General features: G+C 41.8%; 1 protein-coding gene across 1 annotated transcript in view; it reads right to left on the reverse strand.

Annotated features, from left to right (window-relative positions):
* ZCWPW2 (zinc finger CW-type and PWWP domain containing 2) overlaps positions 1-19,940 on the reverse strand; it is a 70,348-nt gene extending 50,408 nt beyond the window's left edge. The window contains exons 1-2 of the mRNA XM_087892539.1: positions 19,859-19,940; positions 31-145 (exon numbers count right to left, since the gene is read on the reverse strand). Of these exons, the coding sequence (XP_087748665.1) occupies positions 31-145; positions 19,859-19,867 (124 nt within the window). The 5' untranslated portion in view covers positions 19,868-19,940. The remainder of the gene's footprint in view (positions 1-30; positions 146-19,858) is intronic.

A 19,940-nucleotide genomic window follows, 5' to 3' on the forward strand; every position in this document is an offset into this window, starting at 1 on the left:
AATAACAAATAAAAGTTCAGATAATTGTACCTTTTTTTGATAGATAGCATATGTCGAGCCTTTGCTGAGTAGAACATGCAAATAATTTGTTTGCCTCTTCCAATGCACTTTCATACCAGGCTTTTTTCTTCTTACACACATCTGCCTAAGGAATATACATATAAATATATATCCAGCTATATTAGTAATTTATATTAAATACATCATTATTTTTCTAAACTTCTCAGTATAAAATGCTAAAAATTATTTTTTTACAATACATGTGGTTAGTTATATGTATTATATAAACAGCTGCAGAAACAATGAACATGCAATTTAAATCAAACTTGAAATTATTTTAATTTTATAAAAAGGCATTATTTTAATTTGGGAAACTGTGGAGGGGGGGAGTAGAGAAAGCGACAGAGACCGAGAAAAAGAACTTGTGTAGCAAATTTGAGGTGCTATTAAAGAAAAACCCTTTTTTCCTTTTTAAAACAAAAGAAAGGACATTTGCTTTTTTTGGTTCAAACATAAAACTTACAGCATTTCTTGTAGGACAGTAAGTCTCTTTACAACTGGATCTTATGGTTAATAAGGTTAACATGTTTACACTGTAGATTCTTAGGTCAGCTACAAACAACTCATTATAAAATATCTCTACAGAAATTTATAGCAATAAAGTTTAAACATGGATATAGGAAGTAACCAACTAACATGTCTATTCTTAATTTTGTATTATCTCTGGTTAGCTTGATAAACGTTGATTTGTTTTGAATGAGTTAGAAATATATTTTCTGAAGTGAAAACTGTGAAAAAAAGAATGCCTAATGAGAAAGCATTCAGCTTCTCTACTGACATGGGAAATAATGAGAAATTCAACATAAGGAAATAGAGTCTCCGTACAGTGTACTATATCATAATATGGCTTGTATGGTCAAGGCTTGTGTGAACTCAGTATAGTTTATTCAAGAATCTAATGTTAAAAACAACATCTTACAATATGTTAATAAGTAAATATGATTTTAATATAATTGACTAAATCTCTTGAAGCAGGACTATGGAAACAATATGATTTTGTACTTAGAGCTGCTTCTGCTATTTGTTTTAGTTACTATTCGACCTTTCTTACATTTTCACTGCAGAGAATTGTCTTACTGAAATCTTGGGGGGGGGGAATAAAATATTATACAATGCAGTGCAATATTTGCACATCAAAAGATGTACTGCAACATGTAGTATATCTGAAATAAATATTTACTGTTTATAAGTATTCAGGTTCATAACCTAGACAACAAAGCAATTTAAGCTCAGAGCATTACCTTTATGTTTTGGTATTAAATAAATCTAACAGAAATGTCTTTAGCTTGTTGCTAGGCATTAACAGCTGAATTCAGTACTGAGCCACTACTTATGCAGAAACCAAAAATTATAACTCCTTTAATAATAAAGATAATGGGTTAGAAGTTATTGATACTTTCTATTTTTACCATCCTGTTATCAACAACTCTGGACTAAAGTATAGGAGTTTCAGTTAGATATTTTCCCTGTGGAAAGATATGAGGTATATCAGTCTGTATGGGGAAAAAACAGAATCCACAGTTTTAAATATTTATTCTGGGAAACACAGAAAACAGGTCAGTTTAGCTTTTGTATATGTTTTGACAATTGTTCCAGTTTTGAACTAATTATATACTCACATTCTTTAATTACTACTGACACAGTTATTGGTTATCTGAGCCAAAAGTACATATGATTTAAGCAAGTTCAATACTTACATTGTGTTATCAAATATTTCTAATACAATTTATTTTATTTTTCTGACATTCAAGCCATAGCCAGATGAATGCTGTTGTTTTGTCTCATATTTATTCCTCTCAGTGAAATCTTCAGCAAAATTAAATATTAGCATTCCTTTAATTCATCAACTCCTAAATATTCCAAATAGGTAATTTTTTTAAATAGGGGAAACTAGCTGGTATATTTGCTATGTAATAAATCAAACTAAATGTAAAGCAACAAGAACAGAAGGAAAATCATGTCTGTAATCTTTTAACAAAAAAAAAATCAAGTGAAATTATAATAAATTGGAATGTTTTGTTAGATTTCTGCACTTGGTTCTATTTACATAATTTTGCCTTGTTGTCTGAATAATTTGAAAACAAATATATTAACTTTAATTCCTTTGATTTTTAAAATAAATATGACCAGTAAAAATATATTTACCCTTTGAATCCTTGCAAATGAAGTATTATATTAGCAAACTTTCTTTGTTCTTCAACAATATCTGACATTGTAACACCTTGCTCATTGAAGAGACTTAGAAATCTTTTAGATTTTGTTACATTAAAGTTATCTAATAAAGCAAGTTAAGATTATAAAAAGATACATATATTTAAATATCTTTATTTTGTAGGAGTTATACTGTATAATTTTCTCCTTATTACAGCAATATCTGCCTCACTATTCTGGTACCTGACATACTCCCCAGCTTATTTTCTTAAAATAACGTTTAACCTTAAATCTCTTTTAAGTTGGCATCATTTTCCTCGATCAACTGCTTTAGGGAAATAATATATTGAAGTATAAACCTGTGTGTTATATGCATTCATCTGATAATATATGATTCACTGTGTCACACAAATGAAAAAGATTGGGTTAATACAATAGACTATGATTCATCCAGATGTGCTATACAAATAGTTTTGATAATTAGGATGTGTTGTCAGATTTTATCCTTATCAGTGTGTGCTGCAGCATCGCTTCTGTGAATAACTTTTTAAAAAGTCTTGCACAGAAATTCCAAGGTGCATGACTTTATATAATGCCTGCTTCTTTTATCATTATAGCTTTTGTAGTATGTTATCTACTGTTAAGTAATAAAAGCACAGATCAATATTTTTCAGACTTCTCAAGTATCAGCATTTCATATGTTGCTGATATTTTAAAAAATGATAGGCTAGGTTTCCTATGAAATAAATGCTTTAATACAGTTTTTTCAGGCAAATAATACCTAATTATCAGGGGAAATGTAATTTATATTATCTCAATTATTAAGTAATGAATAAATAATAATTCACTTAAAATGTATCAGTTTTGGTTAGTGCTATGCTAACAAGAGAAGGGAGGCGAACTGCCAGTTTCAATCAATGGGAAGATGTGCTGGCCAAAATAAAAACAGATGACAAAATCTAGTGATTTTGTAAAAATATGTTCATATTGATTTTTGTCATAGATGAAAGGAATGAACTATGCTAAATAGCAGCTGGCTTGAGTATCTTGATCTGGTGGTGGGAACTTGCTTTGGAAAGAAAGCTCTAGTGAACATTTCATTTCCACTTTGCTTTCTTCAAAGTTCTTACAATTTTCTATGAGATGTAAATGGAGCCTGTGAGGAGACAATATTGCTTGAACGACTTCACAATAACTCTGTAAATGATGCATATTTTAATTATGATACAACGTTATATCTTTGCAGAGATTAAATCATTTTCAATATAATACTAGCATATAATAAGTTTCTAATAAAGTGAGAAAAAATATGGAACATAGGTAACAGAAATTCAATTTATTAATCAATGTGTGCCACCTTGTGGTGGAACACTATTATTCTGATGATGTTACACTAGTTTGGCTAATAAAACATCTGCAAGAAAACAACCACTATGGATTCCTTTTTGTTATTCTAAAATAATATGACTAGAACAGAATAAAATATAAGTTGTTCAGTTAAAATAGACTAAGAGTGGAGATATAGAGCTGCTGAAAAACATTTTGTTCCATCAAAATTTTCACTTACTATAAAATGGCACCTTCCATAAATATCTCTTAAATTTCAGTTAAATTAAACATGAATTACCTTCTACTGCGTTTTGCATAATTTCTTGGCTATTTACTTAGGTATTTTTCTTGGTGCTATTTTGAATTTATATTGAAGATGCATCACTACAATGGATTATTCACTATTCAGGTCAATTCTATAAATATATGTGATCCACATCTTCATCAATATCAATTACTTAATATCTACTCTGCTAGTCACTCAAAAAAATTGAATGAAAATTATTATAAATATCCATGTAACATCCAAATGTATTTGGAGATTATTAGTCACTTCTATATTTGTGAAAATGATTTTAAAATGCTGCAAGGGTTCTGAAATACAACTACCAGTAGCATCATAAGAATGTTATATATGTTTTTAAAAAACTGAGTTTATATTAATCTACATTTTCTAAATTTCTATTACTTCATGATTACATTTTACTGATGTTATTAATGATATGTATATATGGATGATTAAAATTTAAACTAATATTTTAATAGTTTTTTAGTAAACTTGGATTGAATTTAAGCATGGGCTTCAAGCCTATACAAACTTTGTTAGAAGGAAGTATCTTTCAGTTCTATGAGATTTATTTTTGAACAAACATACATAAACTTGCAGTTATTTGATTTTTAGCCCAATTTAATTTTTTGTTGCTTCAATAGGAATGTTTAATTAATTGTAACTTATATCCCATCTATTTAAAAATTCAAGATACCTCATGAGTCATATGAATGTATCCTTTAAAAAATCAGCTCTTCGTGTTCTTGACCTGCTGCAGATTTCTATTACTGTGATGGTAATTGGTTCCTGCTCTGGCAGATTACTGTTGTCTGCTGTCAGGTCCTGCAGCCAGTTTGCACTGGTGTTTTGTGTTTTCTCTTTCTCCCAGGGGTGAAACGCTTCCAGTTCGGAACAGATCACCCTATCCGGTAACGATGGAGGCAGGTGGTTCGGAGAACCAGTAGCAAAAATCCCTGCCCCCCCCCCAATGCCCAGCACAATCATCAGAGGCTTTTTTTTTTACTTTTAAAAGCATTTTTCCCACCGAAGAGAATAACTGCAAGTTTATGTATATTTGTTCAAATATAAATCTCATAGAACTGAAAGATACTTGCTTAAAAGAGATATAACAAAAGATGGATAACTTTTCTATATTAAATTTTAAAAAGAAACACTAAATTTGGAGAATTTTGTGATAGGAGAAAATGAAAAGAAATAAAGTTCTAGGACATTATTTGAAGGAATTATAGATTAAGGTTGTTAAAAATAAATGGAAAAAATATAAGATTGGTTTATTTGATCAAGATTAAAATACATTCATTGTTATCTCTGTTAACCTTCAATGGACATTTGCTGATCAGACTTTAAGAATTTGTTTATAGGTACCGTATTTTCCGGCGTATAAGACAACTGGGCATATAAGACGACCCCCAACTTTTCCTGTTAAAATATAGGGTTTGGGCTATACTCGCCATATAAGACTGCCCCTCTTCCAATGCACACCAAATAAAAATTAAAAAACATCAACTGGCTCACCTACAATGTAAAAGCAGCTGTGCTAGACCCAAAATGGCCCCTGTAACAAGCAGGAACCTCACACAGCCACAAAAAGCCCCCCCAAAAAACTTTCACACTCGAAACACACACAACACAACACAACTGGCTCACCCACAATGTAAAAGCAGCTGTGCTAGACCCAAAATGGCCCCTGCAACAAGCAGGAACCTCACACAGCCACAAAAAGTCCAAAAAACCAACTTTCACACTTCACACACACAAAATTCCACATACAGCTTTGTGAGATTTTGTGTGTTTGTGTAGTTGGAGTGAAACAGTTGTGCAGCAGAAAGCTGCACAAATATTGTTTCATTTTATTTTATTTTTATTTTTATATGAAAGCTAAATTTAAAACTTCCTAAACTTTAAATGGCTAGGTCTAAAAAAGAACAACTAAAAAAACCCCAATTGACTATTTTTTTTAAAGCTCCCAAAGGGGAAAAAAACTTACCCAATAGAACAGAGGTCTCCAACCTTGGCAACTTTAAGACTTGTAGACTTCAACTCCCAGAATTCCTCAGCCAGCTTTGCTTTGCTGGCTGAGGAATTCTGGGAGTTGAAGTCCACAACTAACTCCTTGCTTGATTGCAGGCAGGGAGTTGCTTGTTTGCCTGAATAGATTCAGGCAAGCAAAGCAAGGCAAGCGTTGGGACTAGCAGCTGAGGTAAGCAAACTGGAGGGGGAAAACTTTTTCCCTTTTACATGGCTCTGGCCATCCCAGCTGAGTTGCAGGGAACTCAGCTGGGATGGGATCCACCGTCAGAACTGGGACCGTCAGAGCCATGGTTCTGGCGATCCCAGCTGAGTTGCAGGGAACTCAGCTGGGATTGTCAGAGCTGGGATCCTCAGAGTAAAAGGGAAAAAACTTTTTTCCTTTTACGTGGTTTCTGGCGATCCCAGCTGAGTTGCAGGGAACTCAGCTGGGATCGCCAGAGCTGGGATCGCCAGAGCCATTTAAGGCTCGTCAGAGCCTTTCGGGCTGGTCTGCCTGGTTACAGGAGAACTACACCCAGCGTATAAGACGACCCCCGACTTTTGAGAAGATTTTCATGTGTTAAAAAGTCGTCTTATACGCCAGAAAATACGGTAAGTAGTGAGATATGAAGAGATTTATTATACTTTAAGAAAAGATAAACTGCAAAAAATTGTATATTAATTGTGATGAAATGGGAAGTCATTTTTCTATATTTCTTTTGTTTTTCTATACTATATTCTTATTGGTTCCTAGCCCTATTAATTAAAGTATATAAAACTAAGATTACCCCTATGCTTTTGTATGGAGCAGATGTTTGGGATCTATACTCAAACACAGTATTAGAACAAACATAGTCCCAGCACTTGAGATGTATTTTGGATGTAAATCTAAGGACATCTGCTGCAGCAGTTAGAGCTGAATTGGGAATTTATACAATTCATGCACTATCCAAAATCAGAGAATATAACTATTGGCACAAAATCAACAAAATGGAGACTGATAGACTCTCCAAGTTATGCTTATTAGAGCAGATAAAATCACAATCACAAACCTCTTGGATTACTAAACTGATAAATTTTGTAAGTAGCTGTGGCCTTCCTGTCTTTTGCGTAACAGGGGAACAAGCTAAAAAAAGAGCTGCCCAAAGAATTAAAGATGTAGAAGTGCAAAATGATATAGCTATTCTTAGTAAGGTTGGTAATTTGAAATGGCTGAGCAAATACAAATGTACTTTTCAAATAGACAGCTATTTAAAGTTACAACTGCCAAAAAATCTAAGGGAGATATTTACGTGAGAGAGATTCGAACAGCTTTACACAATGGTCAGATATGGGAGATTCCATTCTATACCCTTCAATGGATGTCTCTGCATTTGCGGAGCAGCAGAAGTAGAAGACCTGGTTCACATCCTATTTGATTGTTGCCTGTATAAGAGTGTGAGAGACAGGTACCTCTGTCTATATACTAAAGTAGGGCTGTCAAACTCCCAGCCCATGGGCTGGATGCATCATACACTGACCACACCCATGGTTTAGTGATGGGGGGGAAAGTTTTGATACATCACCTGATGCTGCCATGACAATGTGAGTTTAACACCCTTGTACTAAATGAATGATCCATTGGGAATCCTGTAACAAAACAACTTACCTTATGTGCGGCCAGAATTTGAAAACAACATTTAATACAGTACAGTATTTGAGCAAAATGGTTCAGCTGAGATCAGCATATGTGGGACTGATTGGGGTAGATTGTAGGGGTGACACTGAAATATAATTTTATCATATTTTATTTATCCATATATTAAATTATTGTATTTTATTCCAATTCCATTTTAAACTGTTTTTATCAGGGTTTAGCAATAATTTGGGTTTGGAACTTTGCACTTTGATATGGTCCATGGGCTAATCAATAAAGTAAACTAACTACATCCTTATTCTTTCTTTTTTCCATATTTTTTAGTGTTTTCTTTTTATCCTTTTGATTTGCATATTTTTTATTGTAATACTTAATAAAATTACCCAAAAAGATTGCATATGCCCATCCAGTAATTTTCATAATCTTCAGCCACAATGACAAATAATTTGGGGTGGTGGTGTTATCTTAGACACCAGATCAGGAATAACAGCCTACTAAGCTATATGGCTTTAACCTGCACAGCATATACTTAATGTGAGGTTTTAAATGGTCAGGTCTAAAGGATTGCCTTTAAGGCAAATGTTTTATAATGCATGCAATATTGTGAAATGCTAAAATTATACTTGTTAATGTTTCAGTGAATATGTGAATTTAAAAAAAGTATCAGAAATAAACAGAAACCTCAGACAAGAGATTGGAAGCAGTAGGTAAAATTTAAAGAAGAAAATATATAAGATCGTCACATTTCATTGTGATCAGCATGCACCTGTTGCTTCTGTGGTTAGATAATTGCCATTTCAAGACAATTCATGTCTGTAAAATGGAAGAGGAGGAGAAAGCAGCAAAAACAAAACAAAAAAACAACAAAAACAAAACAGCCTTGCAATTTAAATATCAGTTCATTCTCTGCCTAAGATGGGTAAAATATTAATTGCCTGGCAAATATATGAATATATAAGATAGCAAAAAGGTAAAGTTTTAAAAGTATTTTATTCTAGCTCATTTCCTGATGAAGAGAAAGCAAGAGTTTTTCATTTCATTTCCTGTCTCCACATTCCAACTGGCCCAGTTCAGCCAGCTTACTTGATCTAAACTAATATATGAACAGAAAGAGATACAGAGAAGGAAAGGCACAGAACATATCAAGTTAAACAGCCCAGATCAAACAAGGTTTTTTTTATACTGTGTCCAGTTTTCTGTGGCCTTCAAGCTACTCCATTATCCTTATACAGTATATGGGAGATACTGTGTTGTCTTCAATGTTGAAATAAAATTCACTGTCCAGCCAAATTCTGTACATATTTTAGTATTAGAACAAAGCCATCTTTTCTGTCCATAAAATAGGAAGAACTTTTTCAACTATACCTGAACTTGAAGTTCTAGAAGTTGGTTATTTCTATTTTAAAGATTCTCCTGAAAAAGTCACATATTTATTATATTCATGACTGGTGGCCAGTAGAGTTCAAGTAAGCTGGTACAGTTGAAGCTAAACCATTTCTTTTTTTCTATGCATTCTGAAAATTGAACAAGATTCTAGTATATGGAAGAGACAACAATAAATAAAAATATATTTCTTAAATCAATTTCAATATTTTTCTGTATCTCCATTAATAAAATGGAAAGTGGCTGAGAAATCAATTCTAAGACCTATAACAATTGGCCTTGAATTTGATAAAAGAAGGAAGGAGTAGTCTTGCAATGTTGCATAACAAGAAAATGGGGCTAAGAAGAGAAGGATAGAAAGAATAAAAGAAGACATTATTCAAAAGTTCAGAGAGGACAGAAAACCATTTATTGATAGGCAGACATTTGAATTGGAAATGGCAGAAATAAGAGGAGATTTAAGGGCACTTTATCAAATTACTAAGTGATTGGCAGGAGTTTTAGCTACAGAAAAGATAATCCAATAAAAGGAAAAACCTTTACTGAACTAAAGGGAAAAAAGCATTAAAGATTTGAGCAGCTTTTCTATGCCACCAAAACTAACACTCAATTTTGATAACATAGAAAAGGTTATGGAACTTGACATTCGCTCTTTAAAAACTGCTTCTGAATGCTGAATATTAAAAAGATGAAAGAGCATCACAGTTCAACTACTCAACGTAAGTAGCGTGCAACTAACTTCATACCACTACTCTGCTTTCTCAAAAGGCATTTGAGGGAAGCTCTAAGCAAAATGTTCTCAGAAGTCATGCAACTATCTATATAAATTACTTTAAGACTATGAAGCTTTAAATTCCAAAAAATGTACTTTTCAGAACCATATCGACTTTGACATTCCATTTATTTAAGGAACAATCTCCAAAGAACAAGTTATGGTTGATCTAGTCAAATATTACTAGATTAACACTTTTATTCAAATATTTATTTTAAATATTTTATTTATTTGCTTCAATTTATATTTTTTCCATATCAAATATGATTTAATTCTGGAGCCACATTACTTGACAATATAATTGAAGGCCTTTCTTTAATCAACAAACAACATATTGGCTTCTTTTTAGTATCATTTCTTAATTATGCAGTATGCATCAGCAATAATGCTATTCTGGCCTTTTCTAAAATCAGCTTAAATATATGGCACAACTCTTTCATGTAGGACTCTAATCTTCTTTGGAATATCCTAAGAATTATTTATCTGACACATGAAGAATAGCTGTAATTTATTGAATGGTCAATCAAGATTCCTTGGGACCCAAACTACTAATATTAATTATCAGTTTTTAGTAAATGACACACGCACAAACCAAACTGATATTTCATAGCTTGTTGGTACATCAATAGTGTGGCTTTTTTTAAAAAAAGTATTTTACCTGCAGATAAGAGGCAGCCTATGAATTTAAATAATTTAATTTAATGATTTATCTAGAGGTGTGTTTTTTTTAAAAAAATCCTACCTTAAATGAACTAGGATAAGGATCAATGTATTTTATGGCAGTCCAACTCCTGGAATGGGGATTCCCCAGAAACTCTACATGATGACTTTCAACATCTCCATTAAAATCATATTTCACATACTGACCGTCAATTGGATCAGGAGAAAGAATGCCAGGCCATCTTAAAATAAAATGTTTTCAAAAATAAGTCCAGAGAAAAATAAAATGCATAAGTCTATGCTCTATCTATCTATCTATCTATCTATCTATCTATCTATCTATCTATCTATCTATTTATTGTTTATATTTATATACCGCCCTTCTCCCGAAGGACTCGGGGCGGTGAACAGCCAACAGATAAAACACAGAAGGGGCGTTGGTCCTACCTGATACGCTCCTTCTCGTTGAGTGGAGACAGCAGCCAGTGTGGGTACCACTCATCCAATCAGATTGAAGGACTGAGCCAGCCAATAATTTCAAGTCCCGCCCCTGTTGCCGGGCAGACCCAGCTTTGGCGAAGACTCGTAAGACTGACTCGGCGTGTGGGCACAGAAGGCAGCAAGCCACCAGGTAAGTAAAGAGAGAAAAAAGGACAGACAAAAGACACAGCCGGATAAGGGAGGGTCTGGCTGCTGTCTCCACTCAACGAGAAGGAGCGTATCAGGTAGGACCAACGCCCCTTCTCCATTGAGAGTGGAGACAGCAGCCAGTGTGGGACATACCCCAGTTCACTGTCCCGAGTTTAGGGTGGGAACCGGCTGGTCAGCAACAACCGTCTCCCCGGCAACGACACGCTGAAGCACCCGTCGTCCGAACGCCGCCTCCGCCAATGCAAATTGGTCCAATCGATAATGACGTATGAAGGGAACCGGCGAAGTCCACGTGGCCGCCCTGCAGATCTCAAACAAAGGCGCCTGCGTCGCCCATGCAGCGGTTGTAGCAGCGCTACGGGTGGAATGAGCGGTCACTCGAGCTGGACGCGGAAGGGAACGAAGGTCGTAAGCCGAGGCGATGGTATGCCGAATCCAACGACCGACAACCGATGAGGAGACCTTGCACCCTTGGAAAACGGGCAGAAATGAGACAAACAGCGACTCCGAATGACGGAAAACAGATGTCCTCTTAATGTAGATCCGCAAAGCCCGCCGTACGTCGAGCGAGTGCCATCTGCGCTCCCGGGGATGAGCAGGATGCGGGCAGAAATTAGGCAGAATGATTTCCTGCGATCTGTGGAAAACTGAATTGATTTTCGGGACGAAGGTAGGGTCCAAGCGGAGTACTACACGGTCCGAATGAAAGACACAAAGGTCAGAACGGATAGACAATGCTGCTATCTCTGATATACGACGGGCCGACGTTATCGCCACAAGAAAGGCCACCTTGCAGGTGAGTAGACGGAGACTAGTAGTTCGCAAAGGTTCATACGGAGGTCCCGTAAGCGACTCCAATACTAAAGGGAGATCCCAGGTCGGATATCTGTGTAATACAGGAGGACACAAATTCGTAGCTCCTCGAAGAAAACGCCGGATTAGGCGATGTTGCGACAATGATGGTAGAGATCCGCAGACCAGGACCGAAGACAGCGCGGCCACATGCCTGCGTAACGTATTGGAAGAGAGGCCTTGAGCCAGACCCTGCTGCAGAAAGCATAAAATGTCCACAATGGATGGCTGAAGAGCAGAAACGCCAGACTCTGAACACCAGGAACAGAAGGCACGCCAAGTGGCAGAATAAATCCGATCCGTAGAAGGGCGGCGCGAGGCCTGCAATGTCTGAATAACGTCTGGCGGAATATGTACTGCAGTCAAAGTGTTCCGCTCAACCGCCAAACGGTCAGGTTGAGCCAGGTGGGGTCCGGGTGTAATAGAGCGCCCTGGGACAGAACGTCGTCCTCGAGGGGGATGCGCCACGATGGGGCCACCGAGAGGGACACAAGGTCCGCATACCAGGGTCTCCGGGGCCAATGAGGTGCTACAAGGAACACTTCCGCCCGCTCGTATAAGATCTTGCGAACAACCCTGGGTAGGAGTGAGGTCGGGGGAAAAGCGTAGAGAAGACCCGCCGGCCATGAAATCCGAAGAGCGTCGACGCCCGCAGCCCGAGGATCTGGGAACCGGGCAAAGAACCGTGGCAGATGAGCATTCGCGCTTGTTGCGAAGAGGTCGATGATCGGCATGCCGAACCGACGCGACACCTCCTGAAAGATCCGTGGATGGAGGCGCCACTCCGCGTTGTCCACTCGACGACGACTCAGCCAGTCCACTTGGGAGTTGTCCACTCCGGAAATATGCTCTGCCCGGAGGGAGCAAAGGTGCCGCTCTGCCCAGAATCCCAGTCGCAGGGCCAACAGGAGAAGCGACCTCGACCTGGTCCCCCCCAGCTTGTTCAGGTGCGCTTTCGCTGCAACATTGTCCGTCAGAACGAGGACGTGGGAGTTGGAGACCAGATTCCGGAAGGCCCTGAGAGCCAGGAAGATCGCCTGTAGTTCTAGCCAGTTGATCGGGCGGCGGGACTCTGCCGGACTCCAAGTGCCCTGAGCCAACTGACCTTGACAATGGGCCCCCCAGCCGAGGAGGCTGGCATCTGTAGTTACTACCACCCTCTGAGGTTCCAGGAAGAATGACCCCGCAGCCAGGGCAGAGGAGCGCCACCACCGCAGGGATCGGCGAACAGCAGGAGGGACCGGAACCGGCCTGGATGATGTGCCTCTGCCCGCCTTCTGCAACGGCAAGAGAAACCATTGAAGTTCCCGTGCGTGCAGCTGTGCCCAGGGAACTATGGAGATGGCAGAAATCATTTTCCCTAACAACTGGGAAAGGACCAGAGGGGAAACGGCCCTACAAGCCTCCACCTTGGAAATTAACTGACGGATACCCGCCTGTCTATCGGGGGACAAAAACACCTTACCCTGAACAGTGTCGATAAGGGCCCCTAAATGGACCAAACTGGTGGAAGGGGAGAGGTGACTCTTATCTAAATTAACCGAGAAACCATGGGCTGCCAAGGTCTCTACCGTGAGGCGAACATCCGAAACTGCCTGAACAACAGAAGGGGACAACAGGAGAATATCATCGAGGTAGCATAAAAGTCTAACAGAACGGATACGAAGAGATGCCGCTAAAACAGCCAACACCTTCGTAAAAGTACGGGGGGCCGAGGAGAGGCCAAAAGGCAACGCCCTATACTGATAATGGACCCCCCCGTAACAAAAACGCAAAAAACGCCTATGGGAAGGAAGGATAGGGATGTGCAAATAAGCCTCCGTAAGGTCTATGGAAGAGAGGAGATCGCCCCTCCGAACACCGGCTAGAATAGTTTGTAAAGACTGCATTTTAAATTTACGGTACACCACGTACCTATTTAAGCGTTTCAGGTCCAAAATGGGGCGCCACCCCCCTGAAGATTTGGGAACCAGGAAAACCTGGGAATAGAAACCCTGACGCTCCTGGCCCGTAGGGACGAGTTGAATAGCTCTAATGGTCAGGAGATGTTGAACTGCTGCGTCCATAAGGGACTTTTTCTCCGAATTACGAGAAATCGTGCAACAGACAAAGGAGTCAGGGGGGGTGGAGACAAATTCGATAGCAAGACCAGAGCGAAGAGTGGCTAGGACCCACTGATCAGAGGTGGACCGTTCCCAGGCGGCCATGAAGATGGCCAATCTGCCGCCAATGGGAGGATTAGCAGTGTAATTAGCGCCGGCGACGGATGAAACGACCTCCTCCCCCTCGAAAGGGCCGTTTAGACCCGAACGATCTGCCCCGGAATCCTCTATCTTGTGAGCCCCGATGCCTACCAAAATGTGTGTACGGACGGGGCGAGGGAAAGGAGGAGGAAGAGGGCCCTCCAGCATCATTACCTCGAAGGTGGGGTCGAGGGGGATACGGAGAGAAACGGGAATCCCCCCTGCGGAAAGCCGCCGCCAAAACCTTCCGTTTGTCCCTGGTTTCGGTCAAAAAGGGATCTAAAGCTTCCCCAAACAAACGGGACCCCCCAAATGGGACTGATGCGAGCTTCCACTTATGCCTTGCATCCGCCTGCCAATGTCGGAGCCAGGTCAAACGGCGAGCCGTCACAGCAGAGGCTAATGATTTTGCAGCAAAGCGAGCCGCGCCGAGTGTCGAGTCCGCTGAGAACTGAACCGCTGCTACAATCTTATTGAGGTCATGCTTAATACGAGCATCCTCCGGCGACAATTTCTCTTGTAACTGGCGGAGCCACAACAACGTGGTGCGGTTAAAGAAAGACGCCGTGGAAGCCGCTTTGATGGCCCAGGCCGCCCCCAGATGAGCTCTTTGGAGGACCATATCAGCACGGCGTTCATCAGGTCGTAAGTTCTCAGCAGGATCGCCCGGAACAGTGGCCGAAGACAGAAGAGCGGCGATAGGAGCATCAATTGATGGAAGCTGCAGAAGAGTGTCCAGTTCAGATGCGACATGGAAATTTGTACGGTCAGATGAAGACGGGAGAGGGGCTGACCCCGGCGAAGCCCACTGCCGCTTCACGACATCCAGGAAAAGTGGAGGCGTGGGAATGGTTGTAATCGGTTTGGTCGGTTCAGCGAACATCGGATCCAAAGTCCCAGGAGGTACAGAAACAGAAGGTTGGGAAGCTGGAGAGGAAAGTTGGGCCGTATTGACGGCTTTAAACAGAAGAGACCGGAACAAGGCCTGTGGAAAAAGGGCAGTAGTTGTCGGCTGATCAGGCGGCAGATTCTCGTCGTCTGACAGACCAGAGTCACTATCGCCTACGTCCGACAGAGAGGAGCAGTGACTAGCTTGGGAACAAGAAGGAGAGTGGAGCGCTCTGGAAGGAGCGAGACCAGCAAAATGAGGCTGTTCCGGTGAGGCGGACCGAACAGAGCCGGCTAAGCTGGAGGGACGAAGACCCGCTGCCAATGTCTTTTGCACTGCCGCTTCAATCATCTTCTGCAATTGGTCGGAAGGAAGAGGGGGATTTACCGCCTCCGGAGGTGGGACCGGAACCAAGGGAACCGCAGAGGAGGCTAAAGGAGGTGTAATATCAGGAACATCCTCGTCCGGGAGCGGAGCATCGACAAGGTCCCCTGGAGCAGGGCCCCATAAATTTGAAGTGGAGATAGTGACAGGGCAGTCCCTGAGAGACAGCTGGTCCGGGGTCACCGGTCGAGGACCTTGTAGCGAAGCAGAGGCCGCAGAAGCCTGAAGGTCAGAGTTCGCTTTTGCACAAAGTTGAGTGAGGACTCTGTCCCTGCGTTTTTCTACTTTGTCCTGCGCGCTGCTATGCTTCCTGCTCTTGTGATGGGCATGAGAGGAAGGGGCAACTTGTGACTGTGCCGGATCATGAAGCGAGACAGATTCATCCTCCGATTGCCTCTGACAAGCAGAGCTGTTTTTACGACCATGTTTGGATTTGGTCAATGACTTCGGCATAATGACGGATTCTAAGACAGACGAGGCAGTCACAAGATAAGGACCGGTTGGGGAGCGCGGCAACTCCACTAATTGTAAGCCCTGTATACACGTTCCAAGGGGGGGGAAGGGCAGGGGAGCGCAGTCACTCCACAAAATGGCCGCTGCAATTAGGGAGGCAGCAATGGAGGCTGGCCAGAGCAGCGGGTATATAATCAAGTCCAATAGCCAGAGGAAGGGGGGCGCTAAGCTCCACAAACACCCGCACAGCCAGCCCAGTCAGTTGCAGTTCAAAAGGTTGCCCCTGAATATGCCAACAGCTTCCAGAAAATGCCAGCAGCTTAGAACTGTCGCTGGGGGGGGGGGCGGAAGCCCCACCTCAAAGATCCCAATAATCAAATAGTCAGGAAGCCGCCCAGGCGTTGTAGCAGCAAGGTACGCAAGGAAGAGATCTGTAGCCTCTGCTTAGCTGCTCGTCAGTCGAAAAAACGCCCCTAATTAGCTCAGCTGTTCGTCGGAGCGGCGAAAATAGCGCTGCAGCAAAGTCGGGCCCAAACAGGAGAGAAGGACTCCGGAGCAATGAGGGCAGCAAATTCAGCCTCCAGGGAAAGTGGGCGAGGGAGGCCAGCAGTCTAAAGTCCCAATCGCAGGCAGAAAAGTTCTCTTAAGGCTGGTAGGTTCAGAAACGGAGCGGAGGGCGACAAAATGGCCACCGCCACAGAAACGGCGCGAAAAACGGCCGCTACGAAGGTTACAAGCCCCTGGGCGAAGCGATCTAGGAAGGAAGGGCCAGATCCTGAAACGAAGGTCTGCCAAGCCTGGCAGGAACGTCCAGGAAGCCCCCCAGGGGTCCCCAAAGGGACAAAACAAAAAAACAAAAAACAAAAAACAAAACCTTCACACCAGGGAATTAAAAGTTCTCAAGGAAACCAAAGGGAAAAAAACTCACGAAATCCAAGGCAACCAAGTCCATAGGGAGAAGCAGAGAAACGTCATAAAACAGTCCAGATCCAAAAAACACCAATATTTCCACAAAGGGACAGATAATTAGAAGAAAGCAGTCAGAGCTATAGACCCACACGCCAGTCCAACTGAAGGACTGAGCCAAAGCTGGGTCTGCCCGGCAACAGGGGCGGGACTTGAAATTATTGGCTGGCTCAGTCCTTCAATCTGATTGGATGAGTGGTACCCACACTGGCTGCTGTCTCCACTCTCAATGGAGAAATACAAAATTTAAAAACAATATTAAAATCCGATTAAATTAATTTGGCCCACAATTAAAAAACACCCCTGTATTAAAACCCATAATTAAATAATTTAAAGATTAAAACACTTTAAAAGAGTTAGGCCAGCCCAGCTTGTTGGAATAAAAATGTCTTTAGGGTGCGATGAAAGGTGCGTAGATCCGGGATCCGCCGTATCTCTGGGGGCAGCTCATTCTAGAGGGTAGGTGCCCCCACAGAGAAGGCTCTCCCCCTGGGGGCCATCAGTCGGCATTGTTTGACCGACAGCACCCTGAGGAGCCCCTCTCTGTGGGAGCGTACTGGTCGATGGGAGGCTATCGGTAGCAGAAGCGGTCTCATAAATACCCGGGTCCTAAGCCATCGAGCGCTCTAAAAGTGGTAACCAATACCTTGAAGCGCGCCTGGAAGACCACCAGGAGCCAGTGCAGCTCACGCAGGAGGGGTGTTACATGGGAACACCGAGCCGCCCCGATAACCACCCGCGCGGCTGCATTCTGGACCAGTTGGAGCCTCCGGGTGCTCTTCAAGGGGAGCCCCATGTAGAGAGCATTGCAATAGTTCAGGCGGGACGTGACAAGAGCATGAGTGACCATGCGTAAGGCATCCTGATCCAGAAAGGGGCGCAACTGGTGGATCAGGTGAACCTGATAAAAAGTCCCCCTGACCACAGCCGTCATATGCTCTTCTAAAGACAGCCGTGTATCCAGGAGGACGCCCAAGTTGCGAGCCCTCTCTGTGGGGCCTAATGACTCGCCCCCAAGAGTCAGCAATGGCACCAACTGACTATATTGGGATGCCGGAAGCCACAGCCACTCGGTCTTGGACGGGTTGAGCCTGAGCCTGTTTCTCCCCATCCAGATCCGCACGGCCTCCAGGCACCGGGACATCACATCAAGGGCATCGTTGGGGTGGTCCGGGGTGGACATGTACAGCTGACTGTCATCAGCGTACAGATGGCACTTCGCCCCGAAACCACGGATGATCTCACCCAGCGGCTTCACATAAATATTGAACAGAAGGGGCGAGAGAACTGACCCTTGCGACACAAGGCGCCTTGAGGTCGATCTCTGTCCCCCCATCAACACGAACTGCGACTGGTCAGAGAGGAAGGAGGAGAACCACTGCAACACGGTGCCCCCTACCCCCAACCCCTCCAATCAGCGCAGCATGATACCATGGTCGATAGTATCAAAAGCCGCTGAGAGATCTAATAGGACCAGGACAGAAGAACAGCGTCTGTCCCGAGCCCTCCAGAGATCATCAACCAACGCGACCAATGCTGTTTCCGTGCTGTGCCCAGGCCTGAAACCCGACTGGAACGGATCTAGATAGACCGCTTCCTCCAGGTACCGGGGGAGCTGTTGCGCCACCACACTCTCAACAACCTTCACCACAAAGTGAAGGTTGGAGAGTGGACGATAATTCGCTAATACAGCCGGCTTCTTAAGGAGGGGGTTCCTTCAAGGCAGCGGGGCGGCTCCTTCAAGGCAGCGGGGAAGTCACCCTCACTCAAAGAAGTGTTAATAATCCCCTGGAGCCAGCCTCGTGTAACCTCCCGAGAGGCCAGCACCAACCAGGAGGGACATGGGTCCAATAAACATGTGGCCGCACTAAGCTTATCCAGAATCCTGTCCATGTCCTTGGGAACCACCGGATCAAACTCCTCCCAGATAACATTCTCAAGGCCCGCCTCAGTCACCCCGCCTGAAACTACCCAGTTAGAGTCCAATCCTTCTAGAATCTGAGCGATTTTGTCATGCAGATATTGCACAAAGTCCTCAGCTCTACCCTGTAAGGGGTCTTCCCTCGCTCCCAGATGAAGCAGGGAACGGGTCACCCTAAACAGGGTGGCTGGGCGGTTATCTGCTGACGCGATAAGAGTGGAAAAATAGACAGATTTTGCCGCTTTTATCGCCACTAGGTAGGTCTTAATATGACACCTCACCAGTGTCCGGTCGGATTCGGATCGGCTGGCCCTCCAACCGCTCTCTAGGCATCTTTTTCAGCGCTTTATTTCCCTAAGAAGTAATATGTTTGGAGACATATCAACAAAAGACTTATTGAGTAACCATTATAGCAATTGTAAGTGAGAGGAAAAAAGCAGACAGAAGCTAATAGGAAATGAAAGATAGACCATCCTATATTTATAAAACACTGCTAAGAATGGAAGATGAGTAGTTTTTTCAGAATATAAAGTCGTTATTGTTTCAAAAATACACTTTCCTACTGAAACCAACTGGGAACTCTAATTATTGGATTCAGAGGATCCACAGACCCGCTAGCCCACCTCTTCTATCTTGTGCTCCACTTTCTTAGGCTTGCCAACAACTTCTGTGATGGATTCTCTGAATTACATTCACCCTATGAATTTGCATATTAAGACTATGCTGTTAATTTGATCTCTTGAGAGAAATCCCAAAATGCTATAACTATATTTCCTATATTTCTCATGTTTCTTTCACAAATTTAGAGGCAATATTTAGGTTTATCAAAAATATTTTCTTTTACTAACCACAATTCTTTTTCATAAATATATTGTTCTGACATATTTTGGTTTATAGTAATAGCAATAGCATATACCACTTCATAGTGCTTTACAGCCCTCTCTAAGCAGTTTACAGAGTCAGCATATTACCTCCAAAAATCTGGATCCTCATTTTACCAACTTCAGAATCAGACTCCTGACAGTGAGCAGTGAGTTAGTCTGCAATACTGTGCCATCACGGTTTATATTACAAATTATTGGAGGACTGTAATGGAAGCTAAATAGAAAATCATTATGTCCCCTAAGATTTAAGAACATTTGTAATCTCTATCACAACAATGTTTTTTTAATTTATCTGTAATTAATGCTTACCTTCTTAAAACCTTACCTTGGCCATGTTTTCATTTTTGCCAGAACCAAGCTTCCTAATGGAAACTTTGAATAAATATATTTTAATCCATGTTTTTGAA

This window comes from Pantherophis guttatus, chromosome 4 (assembly GCF_059756535.1).
Source record: "Pantherophis guttatus breed Tessera chromosome 4, ASM5975653v1, whole genome shotgun sequence".
Lineage (NCBI taxonomy): Eukaryota > Metazoa > Chordata > Lepidosauria > Squamata > Colubridae > Pantherophis > Pantherophis guttatus.